Source organism: Lemur catta, chromosome 4 (assembly GCF_020740605.2).
Source record: "Lemur catta isolate mLemCat1 chromosome 4, mLemCat1.pri, whole genome shotgun sequence".
Taxonomy (NCBI): domain Eukaryota; kingdom Metazoa; phylum Chordata; class Mammalia; order Primates; family Lemuridae; genus Lemur; species Lemur catta.
In genome coordinates this window covers 14,225,709-14,241,737 of record NC_059131.1, presented here as the reverse complement: position 1 = coordinate 14,241,737, position 16,029 = coordinate 14,225,709, and the positions used below count along the sequence as shown (strand labels likewise).

At 49.1% G+C, this 16,029-nt stretch overlaps 1 protein-coding gene and 1 long non-coding RNA gene across 2 annotated transcripts; one reads left to right on the top strand and one right to left on the bottom strand.

Moving 5' to 3' along the window:
- Nucleotides 1–10,420: 10,420 nt before the first annotated feature.
- Nucleotides 10,421–12,820, bottom strand: RHOB (ras homolog family member B). Its single transcript, XM_045549106.1, has one exon. The coding sequence runs from the start codon at nt 12,428–12,430 to the stop codon at nt 11,840–11,842; it is 591 nt and encodes a 196-aa protein (XP_045405062.1). The 5' UTR covers nt 12,431–12,820; the 3' UTR covers nt 10,421–11,839.
- Nucleotides 12,821–13,006: 186 nt separating this feature from the next.
- On the top strand, nt 13,007–15,333 carry LOC123636421. Its single transcript, XR_006734527.1, has 3 exons — nt 13,007–13,155; nt 14,334–14,538; nt 15,209–15,333. It is a non-coding gene; the product is annotated as an uncharacterized LOC123636421 (long non-coding RNA).
- The last annotated feature ends 696 nt before the right edge of the window (nt 15,334–16,029 follow it).

The following is a 16,029-nucleotide window of genomic DNA, read 5'->3' as shown; positions in this document are numbered from 1 at the left end:
GGTGCTCAGAGGCACAGCCAGTATTCTGGGTGCTCAGAGTCGGTGGGTGGCTTTTGGAATACAACGGACAAGGTAAGTCAAGGTGCTGGAGGGCACACAGGACACAGGGCCATCCAACCCGGTCTTGAGAGGCCAGGTGAAGGCTCCCAGCAGGAAATGGTATTTGCGCCAAGGCCTGAAGTAGCAACACCCCACCCGGGCCCCAAAGGCCCAGAGAAACAGCCACTGCCTATGGGAAATGGAGCAACTGTTACCCCTTAAACACCATATTTATTCCCAAAGGGAAAATAGAAGAGGATTCCCTGGCCCTTGTTCTGTTTATTGACACCCCCAGATATTACAGGGGGCATTGCCACTGAGAGCTCCCAGGGATGGGGAGTTTAACTGGGGGCTCTGCTGTCCCCCAGCACCTGCTCACACAGCAGGTGTACCATCCACATGCATGGAATTGACCAGGCAGCCTTGGGTGATTTTCCACACGGGCTCCCCTGCCAGCTTTGCTACAAAGGGCTGGTGAAGCCAGGGAAGGGGAGAGACACAGGGAGAGATGGGGTGGGCATAACACCTTCATTTTAGGAAGCAGGTGAGGAAGGATGCATCTTCACACCTTTCTCCTTCCACCAGCTCTGGGACCAGAGCAGCAGAGGCCCAGGAGGATGAGCTAGACCAAGACAGGCTTTATCTATTAAAGTTACAAAGACTGTGTCTAAGAAGAAGCAGGATGTCTCCCCAAGAGCAAGGCCTGGCCCCTGCTTGGGGAAGAGCTCTCAGGTGCCCTTGGCCCTGAGCTCTGAGCCCATCCGGCCGCTCCCACTGCAAACTTGCCTACATGCTGTACAGAATAAGCCTGCACCCTGCACCAGCGACACACACCCAGGCGGTCACGGGGCTGATGACAGGTAGCGGGAACCAGCCTAACTTCCAGGACCCAGGGGTCCAGATGGGAGCAGGATCAAATCCTAGCTGTAGATCTGGAGCCTGTCTGCCCTTGAGAGGGGACCAAAGAAAGTCATCTCGTCAGAGCCTGAACCTCTTCCTGGTGGCCCCAAGCTCTCCTGCTCCTAGGATGGGACTAACCAGGATCTACGGGCTGGTCAGTGCCCTCCAGGAAGCACATCCAGATCCAGCTCAGGCCCTCCTCCTTGAACTCAAATGGCCTTTTAACTCTGGGCCTAGTGACAAAGAAGCAGCCTGACAGACTTACTATGGTTTTGAGAGGATGAGTCAGACTCTGGCTCGGGGATCCATTCCAGACGCCTGTTTCCAGCCCAAGCTCTGAAATCAGACTTGTTGCTTCCAAACAAGGTGAGCCAAGTGACCGACTGACCTCACCCTCCACTGCTGACTGCCAGAGCGCAACCGCCCCAGGCCTGGAGATCACCAGGCCACGGACCCCAGTGTTTGGCCCAGGCTCCTCAGAACTTGGGATTTGGCATAGTTGAGTCAATTCAGGCATCTATTTCTAAGTCACTTGGGAAAAAACCTACCAAAGTGAAACGGGAACAGCCAAGTCTCCATCCAGCAGTCGGCCCTCCCCAAAATACCACCCAGATACTGCCAAGGTCAAGCATTACCAGGAACTCAAGTTCATGGTCAGCTTTCTGAAAAATGTGGGAGGGTGAACATAGAGGGATTTACCTTGAGTGAGAATTTCCACACTGCAACCCCTGCCCTGTGCTTCTGCCCCTGAAGATATGGTTTTTTGTTCTTTTTTTAATAAGAAAGTAAAAAAACAAAATTAGAGCCAACCCTGAACAAAGGCCTCTCCTCCAGTCTAATCCTGCAGCCTAATTAAGCTTGGCTTCTACCTCTGTGCCAGGAGAACCAGTTTGCCCAGACTTAAAGCGATTACCAGTTCACTTGCGGTGGGTTTGGTAAACTCCTGCAGAAATGGAGCTCTGGGCTCTTACTCCCCAAGGTACTGCGGTCAGATGATCACCTCTCCTACCTTTTTTGTTTTCTGCTCCATGGTGGAGTCTGATGGTTTTGCTGAGCTGCATAACAGGCAGGGACTTGCTTTCTCAGGTTACAAATGCAGCAGCTGAGTCCTGGGCCTAATAAACGTGGGCCTTGCACACATGGGACTAATGGTTGGATCTTTTTAGCACACATTTCTTCATCACTTAGGGGTGGTCAGCATTTTTCCTGACATTCGCTTCACCTGGATCAGTTACCAAGTCCTTCCATCTGTGGCTATGTCCGCAAGGTGAGGGTGCACAGGCTCTCTGTGACTTTGTGCCCTGGCCAGCCTGCTCCTCATTATGAGTCATCGGAAGCACGGACTAGCGTAGTGCCAGCCTCTGCTGAGGACTCGTGGGCACCCTGCTCCTAGAAAGAAAGCCTGCTGGTCCCCATACCCCAGGAGCCTCTGTTTCCGCCAGCACTTTTTCTGGGACCTGAATGGTGGACACTTCTTCCCTGGGTGAACTCGCCTGCCAAATTCATCCTATGCAATTCTCAGAATCTCCAGTTTATCAAGGGCCCTCTGAACTCAAGCTATTATTCATAACGTAGTAGTTGCTAAGCACCTTCCAAGTGCCAGCCCCTGAGCAAGATGCTGAGGTCGCAGAAATGAGTATGATACGATCCCCTGAGGAGCCTACAGTTGAAACAGTCCCTGATAAACAAGAGAGTTGTTGTTATCATATGCTCATGTATTTAACAAAATTTATTCCACTTCTACTTTGTGCTTAAGGTACTAAGAGGAATCCACTTGAGAGAAGGTAATCAAGATTTATTGAGGACTTAGAATGAGCTGGGCACTCTGCCAAGTACTTGGTTTGATCTTGTTTAATCTGCGAAATTATTTTACAAATAAAGAACCTGAGGCAGTTGAGGGTAAAAGTAATTGGCCCAAGAATGCACAGACGGTGACAGACAGAGCTGGAGGTGCTGCCTGTGAGCCTCAATTTTCCCGCTAAACCACACTACTGGTCCCGTGGCAGAGCGGGTGAAACAAGACAATGCGATAGGTGTTGTGATGGAGGGACACCCCCTCCTACTGCACTCCTAGCCCTCGTTCCTGGGGTCCCCAGCAAATGCCATGAACTTTGGTCTCTTCAGTCACCCCGCTGGGGATGAGAAGGTTGCACATGCCCAGGGTGGATCTGTGGCCCCAGCTGCAGCTGCTTCCAGGCCTCCTCTGCACTTACTCGTGGCGGTGCCGGGCATTCTGAATCCTCTTAGTTTACTAGCGAGGCTGCCCGCCAGTGGGTCACCATGTTATAGAAAGGGATCAGAGCACAGCAGCTTGCTAGAAAACTCTTGGCTTCCTAAGCCTGGTTAGCACTTTTTTCCATTGAGTTGTTTAAACGTTCATTGCATTTCATCTTTATTTGTTCTTTCAGATTTGGCAGGTAACCAACTACACACTCTGTCACTTCTACCATTACCCATAAAGTTAAAACTTTGAACAATTCTCCCTTGGCACAGCTAAGCCCACCTCAGAGAACCCAAACTGGCTAATTTATGTTGATGTTATCTTATGCATTTAGTCTGGGTCTCCATTTGGCCTACAATTCTAGACAATTCTAGACAACCTTGGAGGGAATTTGTAGCCACAGATTGCTCAACCTAAACGAAAGAGGATGGGTGGATCCTCCCATTTACAGACTTGGCCTGGTTATGCGACCAATATCGGAGTTTCCCATATTTGGCCATTACTGGAGTATATATTTTACAACCAATTTTTTTTAGCCCTCATATAAATACTATTTTTTATACTGTCAGAGCCCTGTTTAAAACTTTTCTACCATTAAATGGCAAATGCACTCTTGCATTCCTTTTAGGTGCCTCCAGAAGGTTTCAATTGTTTATCCAAAGGTCAAACAAGCTCTGGAATTAAATGGAATCAATCATTAACAAAGCGATGAGAAACTTGCTTCTCGTCACATTTGTTTCTTCCCTTTTCAGGATTGAAGGGAGAAGAAAAATAACTCCAAATGACAGCCAGAGGGTAGAGATCACACGGTGTCATAAAAGCCCACGGCCTGCTTCCTTAGGCCTTCGAATTGCACTTTCAAATGACAATTTCTAGAATGAAAAACATGGAGCAGTCATGCTAAGCTTCTAACCTGGAATCCACATCTGCCCAGCTTCTCCGACACTCCACTCGCAGCTCAGCCCACAGTGACAGCAGCTGAGCACATCCTGCTACCCAGGTGTTCCTGCAGGGGGGTGGCCTGCAGCCCTGGAAATGCACTCCTGCTGCCTGCTCCCCCCAGGATCCCCAGGAGTATTTCCCCAGGGACCTTGTTGGGTTGAGCACGTTGTGCATTTTTGCTAGAGGTGGGGTATAGGGAAGGCCTTTTCTCCATTGGTGCCAGTGCTCAAAGCCTGACCTTAGAGGAGAACTTTCTTAACTTCCCTGGACTCAGGGGCCCCCAGCCATTGTTTTCCTCTTCTTTCCCTCATTGCCCACAGCAGCTGTTCCAAACCTTCATCACTTCCTCAGGTCTCTTAGAAGGTGGTGCTCCCTAAATTTCTGTCCTTTCTTTAATTAGCTCCTTCGTTCAACTACTATTTGAGGTCCTAGGATATGTCAAGCACCACCCTGGGCAGAAGAGACACAGCAGGGAATGAGCAGAATTCCTGACTCACGGCATTCCAGCCTCACTCTTGTCACGGAGCTTCTGGTCTAGTATACAGTCCCTTGTCACTCTGCATACTCTTCCTGGGTCATCTCCTTCCTTCTCCAAGGCTTCGGTTACCACCTGTCCCCCGATGGCTCCCTCCCTCCTCAGCTGACCCAGAAATCCATCCAACCTGGCCAGTGTCACATAGGCAACCTGACTGTGGTTGGCAACGAGGAAAACAATCTCCTTGTAAAGAGATTGTTGAAAAGCACAACCAAGACTCATCGCAGAGGTCCTTCATCCTGGGCATGCTCACTCTGTTCCCAGCTGGAACCACCATGGTAGGGACCCTCAGGAACTGTGCTTCCCCTTCCCACCAGCCTGGCATGGATAATATTCTTCCCTCAAATCTCCACAGCAGTGCTAAAGTCAGGCTAGAATATTTGACAAAACTTTATTGAAGGTTCCAAGGGAATAGAAGAGAATTAACTGTCCGACAGGTGTACCTTACAGTTGGCTATTGGGTATGGTTTTTCCTAGAGTCCACTAGCTTTGACGGCCCTCATTGGGTCTCTCTGCCTACCCTGGCCACCCACATGGAACAGAAGTCTCCTGCCCTCCCTGTCTCTTCAGTGCCCAGTGATACCCTTGACATCTAGAGTGTGCTCTCAATGGGGGGACTGAGCTCCTTTCCTTGCTTTCTGAGGTCCACTTTCTAAAACCACAGTTCCTATCCCAGGATGTGCTTCTTCCTAGGAAGGCTGATCTGATAAAGTCCCCGCCCGTCAGGGAGACATTCTTCATCCATATGGACTGTGGCCTTTCAGCATGACCTGCACAGTAGTCTAAATCTGTACAGATGGTACTCAGATTATGGTGTGGGAGGGACGGGGTAGGTTCAAAGGACTGTGGTCTTTTGTAAAGATACCTTGCACTCAATATCAACCCAAACTCCATATGTCCTTCTGGTCCCCCCCACCACCACCACACACATCTGCTCATCTTCTGCTTATTCTTACCTTATAGACTGGCAGCAGCAGCCTCCAAGTCACCCAGGCCAGAGCCCTGGGGGCCATTGTGGTGCCTCCCACTCAGATCCACACGCTTTCTACCTCCTAAATGTCCTTCCACTCTGCCACCTCCTCCCCACGTCCACACTGTGCCTCAGGACCTCTCATCTCCAGTGGGGCCAGGGAAGAGTCTTCTTCATTGGTCTTCCTGCTTCTGGTCTTCCCTCTTCCAATCCATCCCCCACATTGCTGTCAGTGTGACCTTTCTCAAATCAGAATCTCACCGTATATATGAGATTGTTGTCCTGGAGCCAGACTACCTGCATTCAAATCTGTCTGAGTTTTGTGCCCATGAGCAAGTTGCTTAACCTCTCTGTGGCTCAGTTTTCTCTGGTGCGTGCCTCAGAGTTGTTGTAGAGATTATGGTCAGCTGCTTCTAAAATTGCCCCCAGCTGGGGGCAGTGGCTCACACACCTCTAATCCTAGCACTTTGGGAGGCCAAGGCAGAAGGCTCACTGAAGGCCAGGCATTCAAGACCAGCCTGGGCAACATAGCAAGACCCTATTTCTACAAAAAATAAAAAAATTAGCCAGGCGTATTGGCATATGCCTATAGTCCCAGATACTTGGGAGGCTGAGGCAAGAGGATCTCTTGAGCCCAGGAGTTCAAGGTTGCAGTGACCTATCATTAGGGCACTGCACTCCAGCCTGGGCAACAGAGTGAGACCCTATCTCTAAAAAATAAAATAAAATAAAATAGTCCCCCGAGATCCCCCCTTCTGGTATTCATGTCCTTGTACAATCCCCTCCCACTGAGTGTGGGCTGGACCCAGTTACTTGTTTCTAATAAATAGAATACAGTGAAGTGATAGGATGTCACTTCTGAGATTGGGTTATAAAAGACTGACTTCTACCTCGCTCACACTCTCCCTGACACTTCTGCCTTGCTTACTCTGAGGAAGCAAGCCGCCCTGGGGACAGCTGCCCTGCGGAGAGACTCACATGGCAAGGAACTGAAGGCGGCCTCAGCCAGGGAGGAACTGAATCCTGCCAGCAGCCGCCTGAGTGAGCTTGGGAGCAGATTCTCCACCAGGTAAGCCATGAGATAAATGCAGCCCCAGCCAACACCTTGTTTAGGGTTCTTGAGAGATCCTGAGCCAGAGGACCCAGCTAGACTGTGCCTCAACTCCTGACTCACAGAAACTGTAAGGTAATACATTTTGTTCTAAGCCACCGAGTTTTGGAATAATTTGTTATGCAGCAATAGAAAACTACTAATATATAAGGATTTAATAAAATAATACAGATAAAGGGCTTAGAACAGTGCCTGGTGCATAGTCATTAAATATTAGCTATTACCATCGTCATCATCACTTGCTTAGGCATACCACTAGGCTGAAAACTCTACGAGGGGAGGGATGATGCCTGTTTCTTTGTGTACTGTATCCCAGGCTCCTAGCATAATGTGAGACCCAGAGTCTTTTAGTCAACAATAAATATTTGTTGACTAAAAGAATGAACATGCATCAGGATTCAGTGAAGGTATTAAAAATAAATAAATGAAAGAATGAACAGGAAGGAATGAACTGGGGTCCTCCAGGTTCTGATCTCCCAGGCCCAAAAACAGGCTTCTGAGAGTTGAGGGCAGCCTGAGCCCAGGTTCTCCCCGCAGCCAGAAGATGGACCAAATAAACTGGGGAGGACCCAGCGAGGTGGGGCACAAGGCCCCTTTGTGGTCCCAAGTCTTCTGGAGGCCAGGGCGTATGTTTCCCAGGGTGTAGGTGATCACAAAGCAAACCCTTGTGCCACATCCCTGGAAGCCACAGAGGATACAATGAAACCTTCATCACCAGCCTTCTCTCCTGGCCTGCCAGGTAGGTCCCTGTGTTGCGGGCAGGGAGGGACGAGGAGAGGCTGTGTTTTACTTGGCTGGGTAATATCATTTTTCTTGACTGAAGAAATACATGCTAGAGGGACTAAAAGCAGAAAGTAGTTCTCACCCAAGAAAGCTTTATTCCCCAGATGTCAGGCCCCACAGTAACAAACTGAAGCTGTACCTATCACCGGTGTACTAATGGCCCAATTACCCCACTCCCCAAGATTTCTTGTCTACACATCACCCACTCCTGCTTTAAGACTCAGCTCAAATGTCTCCTCTGTGACACCTTCGCCAATGTTCCAGGCAAACCTAGGCACTTCCGTCCTGGGCCCCTGTTGTGCCCTTGGCTAACCTCCATCAGAGCATGCCATATTCCAGGGCTTGGTGAACGCATTCCTGCAACTGCCTGCCCTGCCTGCCTGTGAATGAGCTCTGGGGTGCAAGGACTGAGTCTTATTGCTTTTGTATTCCCACCTCATTGAGCTCACAGAGTAGGTGCCAATGCATGCTGTTGCATTCTGAATGCAGGACTGGCAGGACTAAATCTCTACAAGGGCAGTAAACCTCTTTTGGTATAAGAATGTGAGGAAAAGAAGATAGGGGTTATGTGTGGTTTATCCTAAAAGGAAAGCTCTCTGGGAGCTATGTATTCCCTGGGGTATGGAAGTCCAGACTGCAGGGCCAACCCTGTAAGTCTGTAGAATTTGATCTATTTTCATAAGAAACCACCTCCCTCTGCACATTGACAAGGCCTCTCCCTCATTCCAAGCCAGTGGTTCTCAAAGTGTAGTCCCCAAACCAGCAGCATCAATGTTATTTAGGACCTTGTTAGAAATTAAAATTCTTGAACCCCACCCCAGACCTCCTGGATCAGAAACTTGGGTTAGGCCCAGCAATCTGTGTTTTAACCCACCCTCTACGTGATTCTAATGCACACTTGAGTTTAAAAACCACAGTTCAAGTGGGTGAAATCATATCTAACAGGTACAGTGTACACTATCTGGGTGGTGGGCACACTTATAACTTTGACTCAAGCAGTACAAAAGCAATCCGTATAACCAAAATATTTGTACCCCCGTAATATTCTGAAGAAAGAAAACCATAGTTCACAGTTCAGGGTCTACTGAAACACATGTGAAAAAGACCTTAGAAATACAGTCCAGATTGATTTAAGATTAAGATTAAAGGAGAACCCAAGACAATGCCCTTTGCTATAAAATGCCCAGGATCAATGAAACGTCCCACTATTTTCCACAAAACAGTTCAACAGGCAATTAAATGAACTCAGCACATTTATTTTAAATGTGCAAAATGAATTTTCATATTCTACGAGTAACACCAGATGTTTTACCTCTTTTTCCTAATTGATTTTCCAGCCTACAGCAATTCGTCTTTATATTTTCCAGTTGGATCCTAATGCAGCAAGAAGAGTGTGTTCCGGCAGGATTATTAAATGCCATGCATTTTAAAACAAGCATAACTCAGGCCGCCATGTGTCATCTGAGTGTTTGTCTCCCCAAAATATAAGAAACAGACAGCTCTAGGTACCAGGCAGATTTGAGCAGGCAGGAAACCCTGAAAAGGCCCTTTCAGGGGGTTGGGTCTCCAGGCTCTTGGCTGGTTGCAAAGCTGAGTCCTGGGCATTCAGCCCAAGCCTGAGCTCTTCCCCCACAGATCCTGCACTCCCTGGTACCAAAGGGTTTGTTAGCTGTAAAACCTGCAAATAAACATTCTGGGTTTCAATGGGAAGTTTTGTCTTTAAAATGAAAAAGGAAAGCAGGCTGTGAGTGGCCTAGGGGCCCAGGAAGGAGTGAGGCGGTTGCTCAAAGAAGCCACCCTCTCCCTCTGCTCCTGGGGGAAGGAGCCCAGACAATCCTGCTGTTGACCAATGCGCCTGCCCAGCTGAGCAAGAGGCCCAGTTATTGCCAGCGTTTAAGTGGGTGAAAGGTCACCACCGACCAGGTTTTCTCCACTCAACAAAAGCTCTTAGGAGTTTGGGGGAAGACTGGGAAACCAAAGCCCCAGGCTTTGAAGCAAAACAACTTCAAAAGAGACCTTCTCTGCCTCTGCCCTGGGTGTGGGGAAGAAGGGGGAGGAGAAGGTGGCAACTAAGTGTTAGAAACCCAGAAAGTGCTGATTCAAAAACAAAAACCACCTTCTTAGGTAGTTGGAGAGGTTGGCACTGTCAGCTACCTTCCCTGGAAGCTGCTGAGCCCTGGCAGGTTTCAGCCGTCACACCTGCAGCAGGATTTTACTGTGCTCTCCAAGTATAAATCAGCCTGTCTAGTTGTAAGAACCACTGCAGCAAGGTAACGTGTCTACAATTAGAGCTCATCATGCTCGTCGAATCCTCAAATGTGGCTGCTCCATCTTTAAACAACCCCAAACGCCCAGTGTTCTCTTCTCCATACTTAGAATAAAGCATTCTACGTTCCTCGGCAAGTGAAAATTGGATAGTAAAAGAAAAATCAGCTCCTTATGTGAACTACCCCCCCACTTCCACTACCCCCCTGATGCTCTGAAGGAAACCAGTAACCAGCCTTCCTGAGGGAGAGCCTGGCCCCACACCAGTGATTAGGGAAAAAACGATATCTAGATTTAAAATGCACAAATGACAAATTTTCAAGTTTCAAAGAATAAGCAAAGCCCCGAGATAAGACACAAGTGTTTTTTAAGACATACAGACAAAATCAACCCCACCTAATAGGACTGAGTACATATTAGGTCAAAAGTTTTTGCACCGTTGTCTGGGTAACCCAATCATTTTCCTCTAGGAAGGTGACAGGAACAACCTGCTCTCCCTCAGTCACCCAACCCCCCCAATCCCCACACACGCCCCCAAAAGAGCTCATCCTCACAAAGGAAATGGAGTTGGTGGCAAGGATCCCACTAATTCTTCCCTTGTCCCAAATTCACAAGGATACTTTTACACACTATTAAACCACAGGAGCCATTTTATAAATGTCATCATCATAGTCTTTTAATATTTTACATAAAAAACTGTATACACAGCTTATAGAACTTTTATGTAAACATCATAAGCTCACCACTTTGTCATTTGTCAGTTTATTTAAAAAATAAAAAACAAGACAACAATTTAGTAGAAGTACCACTGGGCGGGAGGGAAGGGGAAGAAAATAGGGACAGGTTTATTCTCTGTACAGAGATGCAGAGAAAACTTCACATAGCTTTAGAGGCTGCCTTGTGGAAAAAAAGTTTTAAATAGGCCCCAATACTTGTTACTGCCCTTTATCAAAATAGTGTGCATAACCTGCACAAATAAAATCGCAAAACAGGGTTGCTGCCTTTTTCAAAGAAACAAAGCAAAAATTAGTGGGAGTTTTATCCCTCTCCTTGTTTTTTAAAAGTCATCAACATTTTTTTAAAAACATCACAAGTGGATGAGGTTACAGCGTACAAGTGTGGTCAGAATGCTACTGTCTTATGCAAATGACAAGTGCATTAAGTGTCAAACAATGAAACAATTGTGCAAATAATTTTTTCCAAAAGAAAAACCAAGTTTTAGCCTTTGAATAAATCAAATAACATCAGTTTCTTGGACTAAACAATTTTCACTTGTAGGACAGGCACAAAGTTCGCTTATGGCAAAAACAAGCCCGCAGTGCACCCTCTCTCCTCCCGCCGGTGGCTGCTGAGGGCATCGCTGGGGGCCGGCCCGCAGGAGACGCTGTGTCCGGAAGCTGTGTCCTCTCAGCCCCAAGTCAGTTGCAAATGTCTTCCCCAGGAGTTGGAAAGATGACCAAGTCCTGTTCCTTCTTGGATGGGCGCCTGACCCAGCCAGGGCCAGAGCTGTTTCAGCGCCCTGATCACTCCACCCACCACCACCATTAAATAACATCATCTTACCTCCGAAAATAAAATTATATCTATATTTATATAACATCCCCCCATCCTCCCAGCCCTCCCCTCCCGAAGTTCCCGGGGTCTATGTTACAGACAAGGGATAGCAGGCGCTGGCTGGTTAAGGGCGAACATCTGATGGGGCGCGGCCACACTCCGGCGCCAATCTCGCCCCCGGGGACCAGAGGTGGGGGTGGGGTGAAAATGGGGCGAAGGGAGTCGAACAGACACACAGTCACACACTCTGAGGCCTGACTCTTCGGAAAAGCATGCTCAGGGGACCCTTGGCACTCAGCGGGGCGCCCGGGCCTGTGCAACACAGCTGGACGCACACAGACACTGGGAAGGGGCGCCCGGTGCTCACGCCGATTCTCGGAGCGAGCCAGAGCCGCCAGCAGATGCCAGGCAGTCCGGTAGGGTCCTCGGCGGGCGCAAGTCTCCCCTTCTCCGGGCTCGTGGAGGACGGGCCCAGGAAGGGAGCCACGCCGGCAGGGGCAGGCGGGGCGGGCGCTGCCCTCATAGCACCTTGCAGCAGTTGATGCAGCCGTTCTGGGAGCCGTAGCGCTTCTGCAGCGCGGCGCGCGTGGCCGTCTCGAAGACCTCGCGCACGCCCTCCTTGGTCTTGGCCGAGCACTCGAGGTAGTCGTAGGCTTGGATGCGCACGGCCATGGCGCGGCCGTCATCCGTGCGCACGGGTTCCTGCTTCATGCGGGCCAGCTCTGTGCGGACGTGCTCATCGCTGCGCAGGTCTTTCTTGTTGGCCACCAGGATGATGGGCACGTTGGGGCAGAAGTGCTTCACTTCAGGTACCCACTTCTCGGGGATGTTCTCTAGCGAGTCCGGGCTGTCCACCGAGAAGCACATGAGGATGACGTCGGTGTCTGGGTAGGAGAGCGGCCGCAGGCGGTCGTAGTCCTCCTGGCCCGCCGTATCCCACAGCGCCAGCTCCACCTGCTTGCCGTCCACCTCGATGTCAGCCACATAGTTCTCGAAGACGGTGGGCACGTACACCTCGGGGAACTCGTCCTTACTGAACACGATCAGCAGGCACGTCTTGCCACACGCGCCGTCGCCCACCACCACCAGCTTCTTGCGGATGGCCGCCATGAGCGGGCCGGGCCCGGGCAGCAGGAGGGGGCCCGCGAACGCCTCGCTGCCGTCCCGCTCGCCGCTCACTGCTCACCTCCGGCTGCGCGCTGGGGGCGAGGGTCGCTAGCTGCACCCGGGCCCCGCGGTGGCGCGTTCTCTCGGTGCGCTCCTGCTGCCGCGGCGGGGGCGGTGGGGGCGCGGGGGCATAGGGCGCACCGTGCGTCCCCGCCGCGCTGCTCCCGGGCGGTGGCCGCTCTGCTCGCCCCGGGCCGGGGGTCGGTGGCTTTGTGCGCAACGGTGACCCGGGCTGTGGACTCGGCCTAGCTCCCTGCCGGGTCTCCCTAGGCCTCAGCAAGCATACAGGAGAAGAGCGAACGACAACAGTCAGACTGCGGTGGCAGATGAGGGCTGCGGCCCTAGCGCCCGCTATTTAAAGAGTCCGGCCACTTTCTTAATATAGCCGCCCAATGGGAAGCGAGCCGGCTGAGCTCATCGCTGCGGAGCTCGGCTCTGATTGGCGGTCCGCTGCAGCCCGAAGGCGGGGCCGGGCCGGCTTGATTGACGGCCCAGGCCGCCGGGCTGGGATAGGCGGCGGCAGGGGAGTCTGCGCCGCGGCTGGCGCAGCGGGGTTTGGCGGCAGCAGGGTCCCCGCCTTCCTCGCAGCTTCTGCGCGCAGCGCCGGGGAGCTGGCTGTCTGGAGCCCGCAGGGTGTGGGTGAGCGGCTCCGAGATCGGCAGCACTCGGTGGGGCGTTGGCGACTCCCTCGGTTCAGACTTGCCGCTCTTCCCTACGAACTCCCTGCGGGTGGTCGGGCCGGTGGGGGAGGGGCGGCTCCTTTAACGTGGTTTTGTTTTTGAATAAATAGCCACACACACACACACACACACACACACACACACACACACACACACACACACTTTAACGTGGTTTTGTTTTTGAATAAATAGCCACACACACACACACACACACACACACACACTTTTGTTTTCAAGCAGGAAGGTTTTTTCCTTTCTTTTGGAGGCCGTTCCTCCTGTGGTCTAAGTCCCCCACCCCGGTACTCGCCCCACGTCAGCCGTAGGTTTGGACCCGGGAGGCGACAGGCTGGCAACTGAGAGGGCCTGGGCCAACCTCCAGGCTCTTCCAAGGGCCGCCGCCCCCCACCTTTCCCGAGCCCCAGCCTGGGTCTCTAGGTGAAGATTAAGGGAAGGAGCGCTAAGTGGCTGAGCTTTAGGACAATGAAAAGGGAAGGTCTAGCCTAGTCCACTTGGAAGAAGTTACCAGGCAGGGAAAGGCAGCTTTGTCCTGCTTTGCATGATTAATTATCATCCTGGTCATTAAACCAGAGAACTGTCTGAGATAAATATAATAGTGCAATGGAATCAAACCACCCGGAACCCCAGGAGCAGATGAAAAGGCTTGAGGCGGCGAAACGGGGGAGGGGTGGCTTGTGGGTGGGGACACAGCAAGTTAGTGTCTGGTAGGGTGCTACAGCCCTAGTCTCCTGACTTAATTCATTTATCTCGTGGATTCTGCAGGAGGTGACGCTACCTCTGATGTAGAAGGATCTAAGTCTACGATTTCAGTGGACAGAAGATGGGGGAAGGGCGAGTCAGAAAGGGCCTCCCAGGAAGCAGGAACAGCTTGAACACAAGCAGAAAGCGGGGAAAGAGTAGGGCGAACTCTAGAAATAGGGAATAGCGTAGAGTGCTGCACTTGGAGTTGAAACTCGGATTGGGGCTAACTACCAACTGAACAGGTTGGTCTACATCCGTCCATTGTAGCGGGAATGGGATGCATATTGGTTTTTCAGCAAAGGAGAGGACACCACACCACACCACACCACATTGAGGTTATTGCCTCATATCTGTCTGGGTCTCTGGACTATGAGTTGTTGGCAGACCAGGATTTTGTCTTATCTCAGCATCTTGAAGATCCAGCACAATGCCTGGCCCTTTACAAGAATCACTAAAAGGACTATGGAGAATTAACCCAAATGCTCAGGAACTCAGTTGCAACTTTCTGAAGGGTTCTTACCTCAACTCCAGACTCTGCTTTAACAATCATCCAACCAAATCCATGCAGCCAGCTGGGACGGAGCCCTGGTGTTTTCACATACAATTCGTATGGTAAGATCTAGGGCTCCATATGGCTCCAAGGAGGCAATCGGGTCAAATAAGACAGCAGTGCTGCTCACCCCAATCCTAGAGGGAACACCCATTCAAATGACCAGAAGCACTGTGCTTCCCTCACACAGAATTAGCTCCGCTACATGCCCAGCTTTTTGTTGGTTTGTTTTTGTTTTTCAGATCTAAGGAACTGATCTGTCAGGAAGCAAAGTTTTCTTGGTCACTGGTTTAGGGCTCCAATCTGGAAATTTTTTATTTATTTATTTATTTTTTAGTTAGCCTATTCTGAAAAATCTTATCTACACCAATTTTTCTTCTTTTAGTCAAAACCTTTTATAGCTGTATTGTTAACACTGCTTTCCTTGGTCTTAATATAGCCTGGGAATCTTGGCTATGTCCTCAAACTTCAAATATTACGAAAATATAAAACAATTAAAGCTTTGTACCATGTGTTTTTTAAAAAACTTAAATACAAAGAATCAGGAAAAGGGATTAAATTCACTCATTTCCTGATTTCCAGACATATTGTATGAGGTGTTCTAAGCTCAAATCTCAATATCGCAATAATTTCTAAAAATATGCAGTTGGTAAATATGCCAAAGTAAACAAATAGAAAAATCTGTGTTCTGCAGCAACTTCTTTTCATGGTATTCATTTTTTTTCCCCCCAGGATACTTGAACAAGCTTTGAAGAGACTAGTTGCTTCCAAGACTGCCCCATTCACAGGATAAACTTTTCCAAACTAGGTGATAGGACATAGAATTCTTTCCCTTCTCCCTCACCCTTCACAATGTACTTCCACTGAAAGGCAAGAATAAAATACAATTTTTCTATAAGAACAAGCCATTTTAATAATTTTATTAACATATAGATTCATTGTTTGACATAATATACCCACAACAGTGAGAGAGGAAAATTATCTTTCAGACAAAAAGAGGCTATTAATCTATTTCCAATCTTCAGCCTAATTTATTTTTCCCCCGAATTATCTCCTGTAAATCACTCCCCACTCCTCAAGACCAGGCCAAAGACTGGAGTTTTCATTAGATTTTATCGCCACCTTGTGGAAATCATAAAAAAATCTTTAGTCAAAAGGCATCCACATGCATTTTATAAATATTTTTATTTTAAAATTTTTCACAGGATGTAAAAACTCTAAAGAATGTTTTACAAGTAGATTCTTTAGAAATTCTTTATGAATATATTTATACACTTATATAACTTTTTCACATACACTTTAAAAAATAAATTCCTTCCTAGTTAAATAGTAACTTCTAAAAGAGAGTAGAAGAAAAAGATAGTCTATGGAACCTCACTAACTTACAAACCAATAGACCTTATTTTTTCCTAATTATAATGTACAGAAATGTAAAACAACTGTAACCACGAAATCATTCAATTTTTTTCCCCAGTTAAGAAGGCCATTGTTGGATACTCTGGTATAGTTAGAAGTAATAATAATTCATTTTACCAGTAAGCATTTACTGGGAA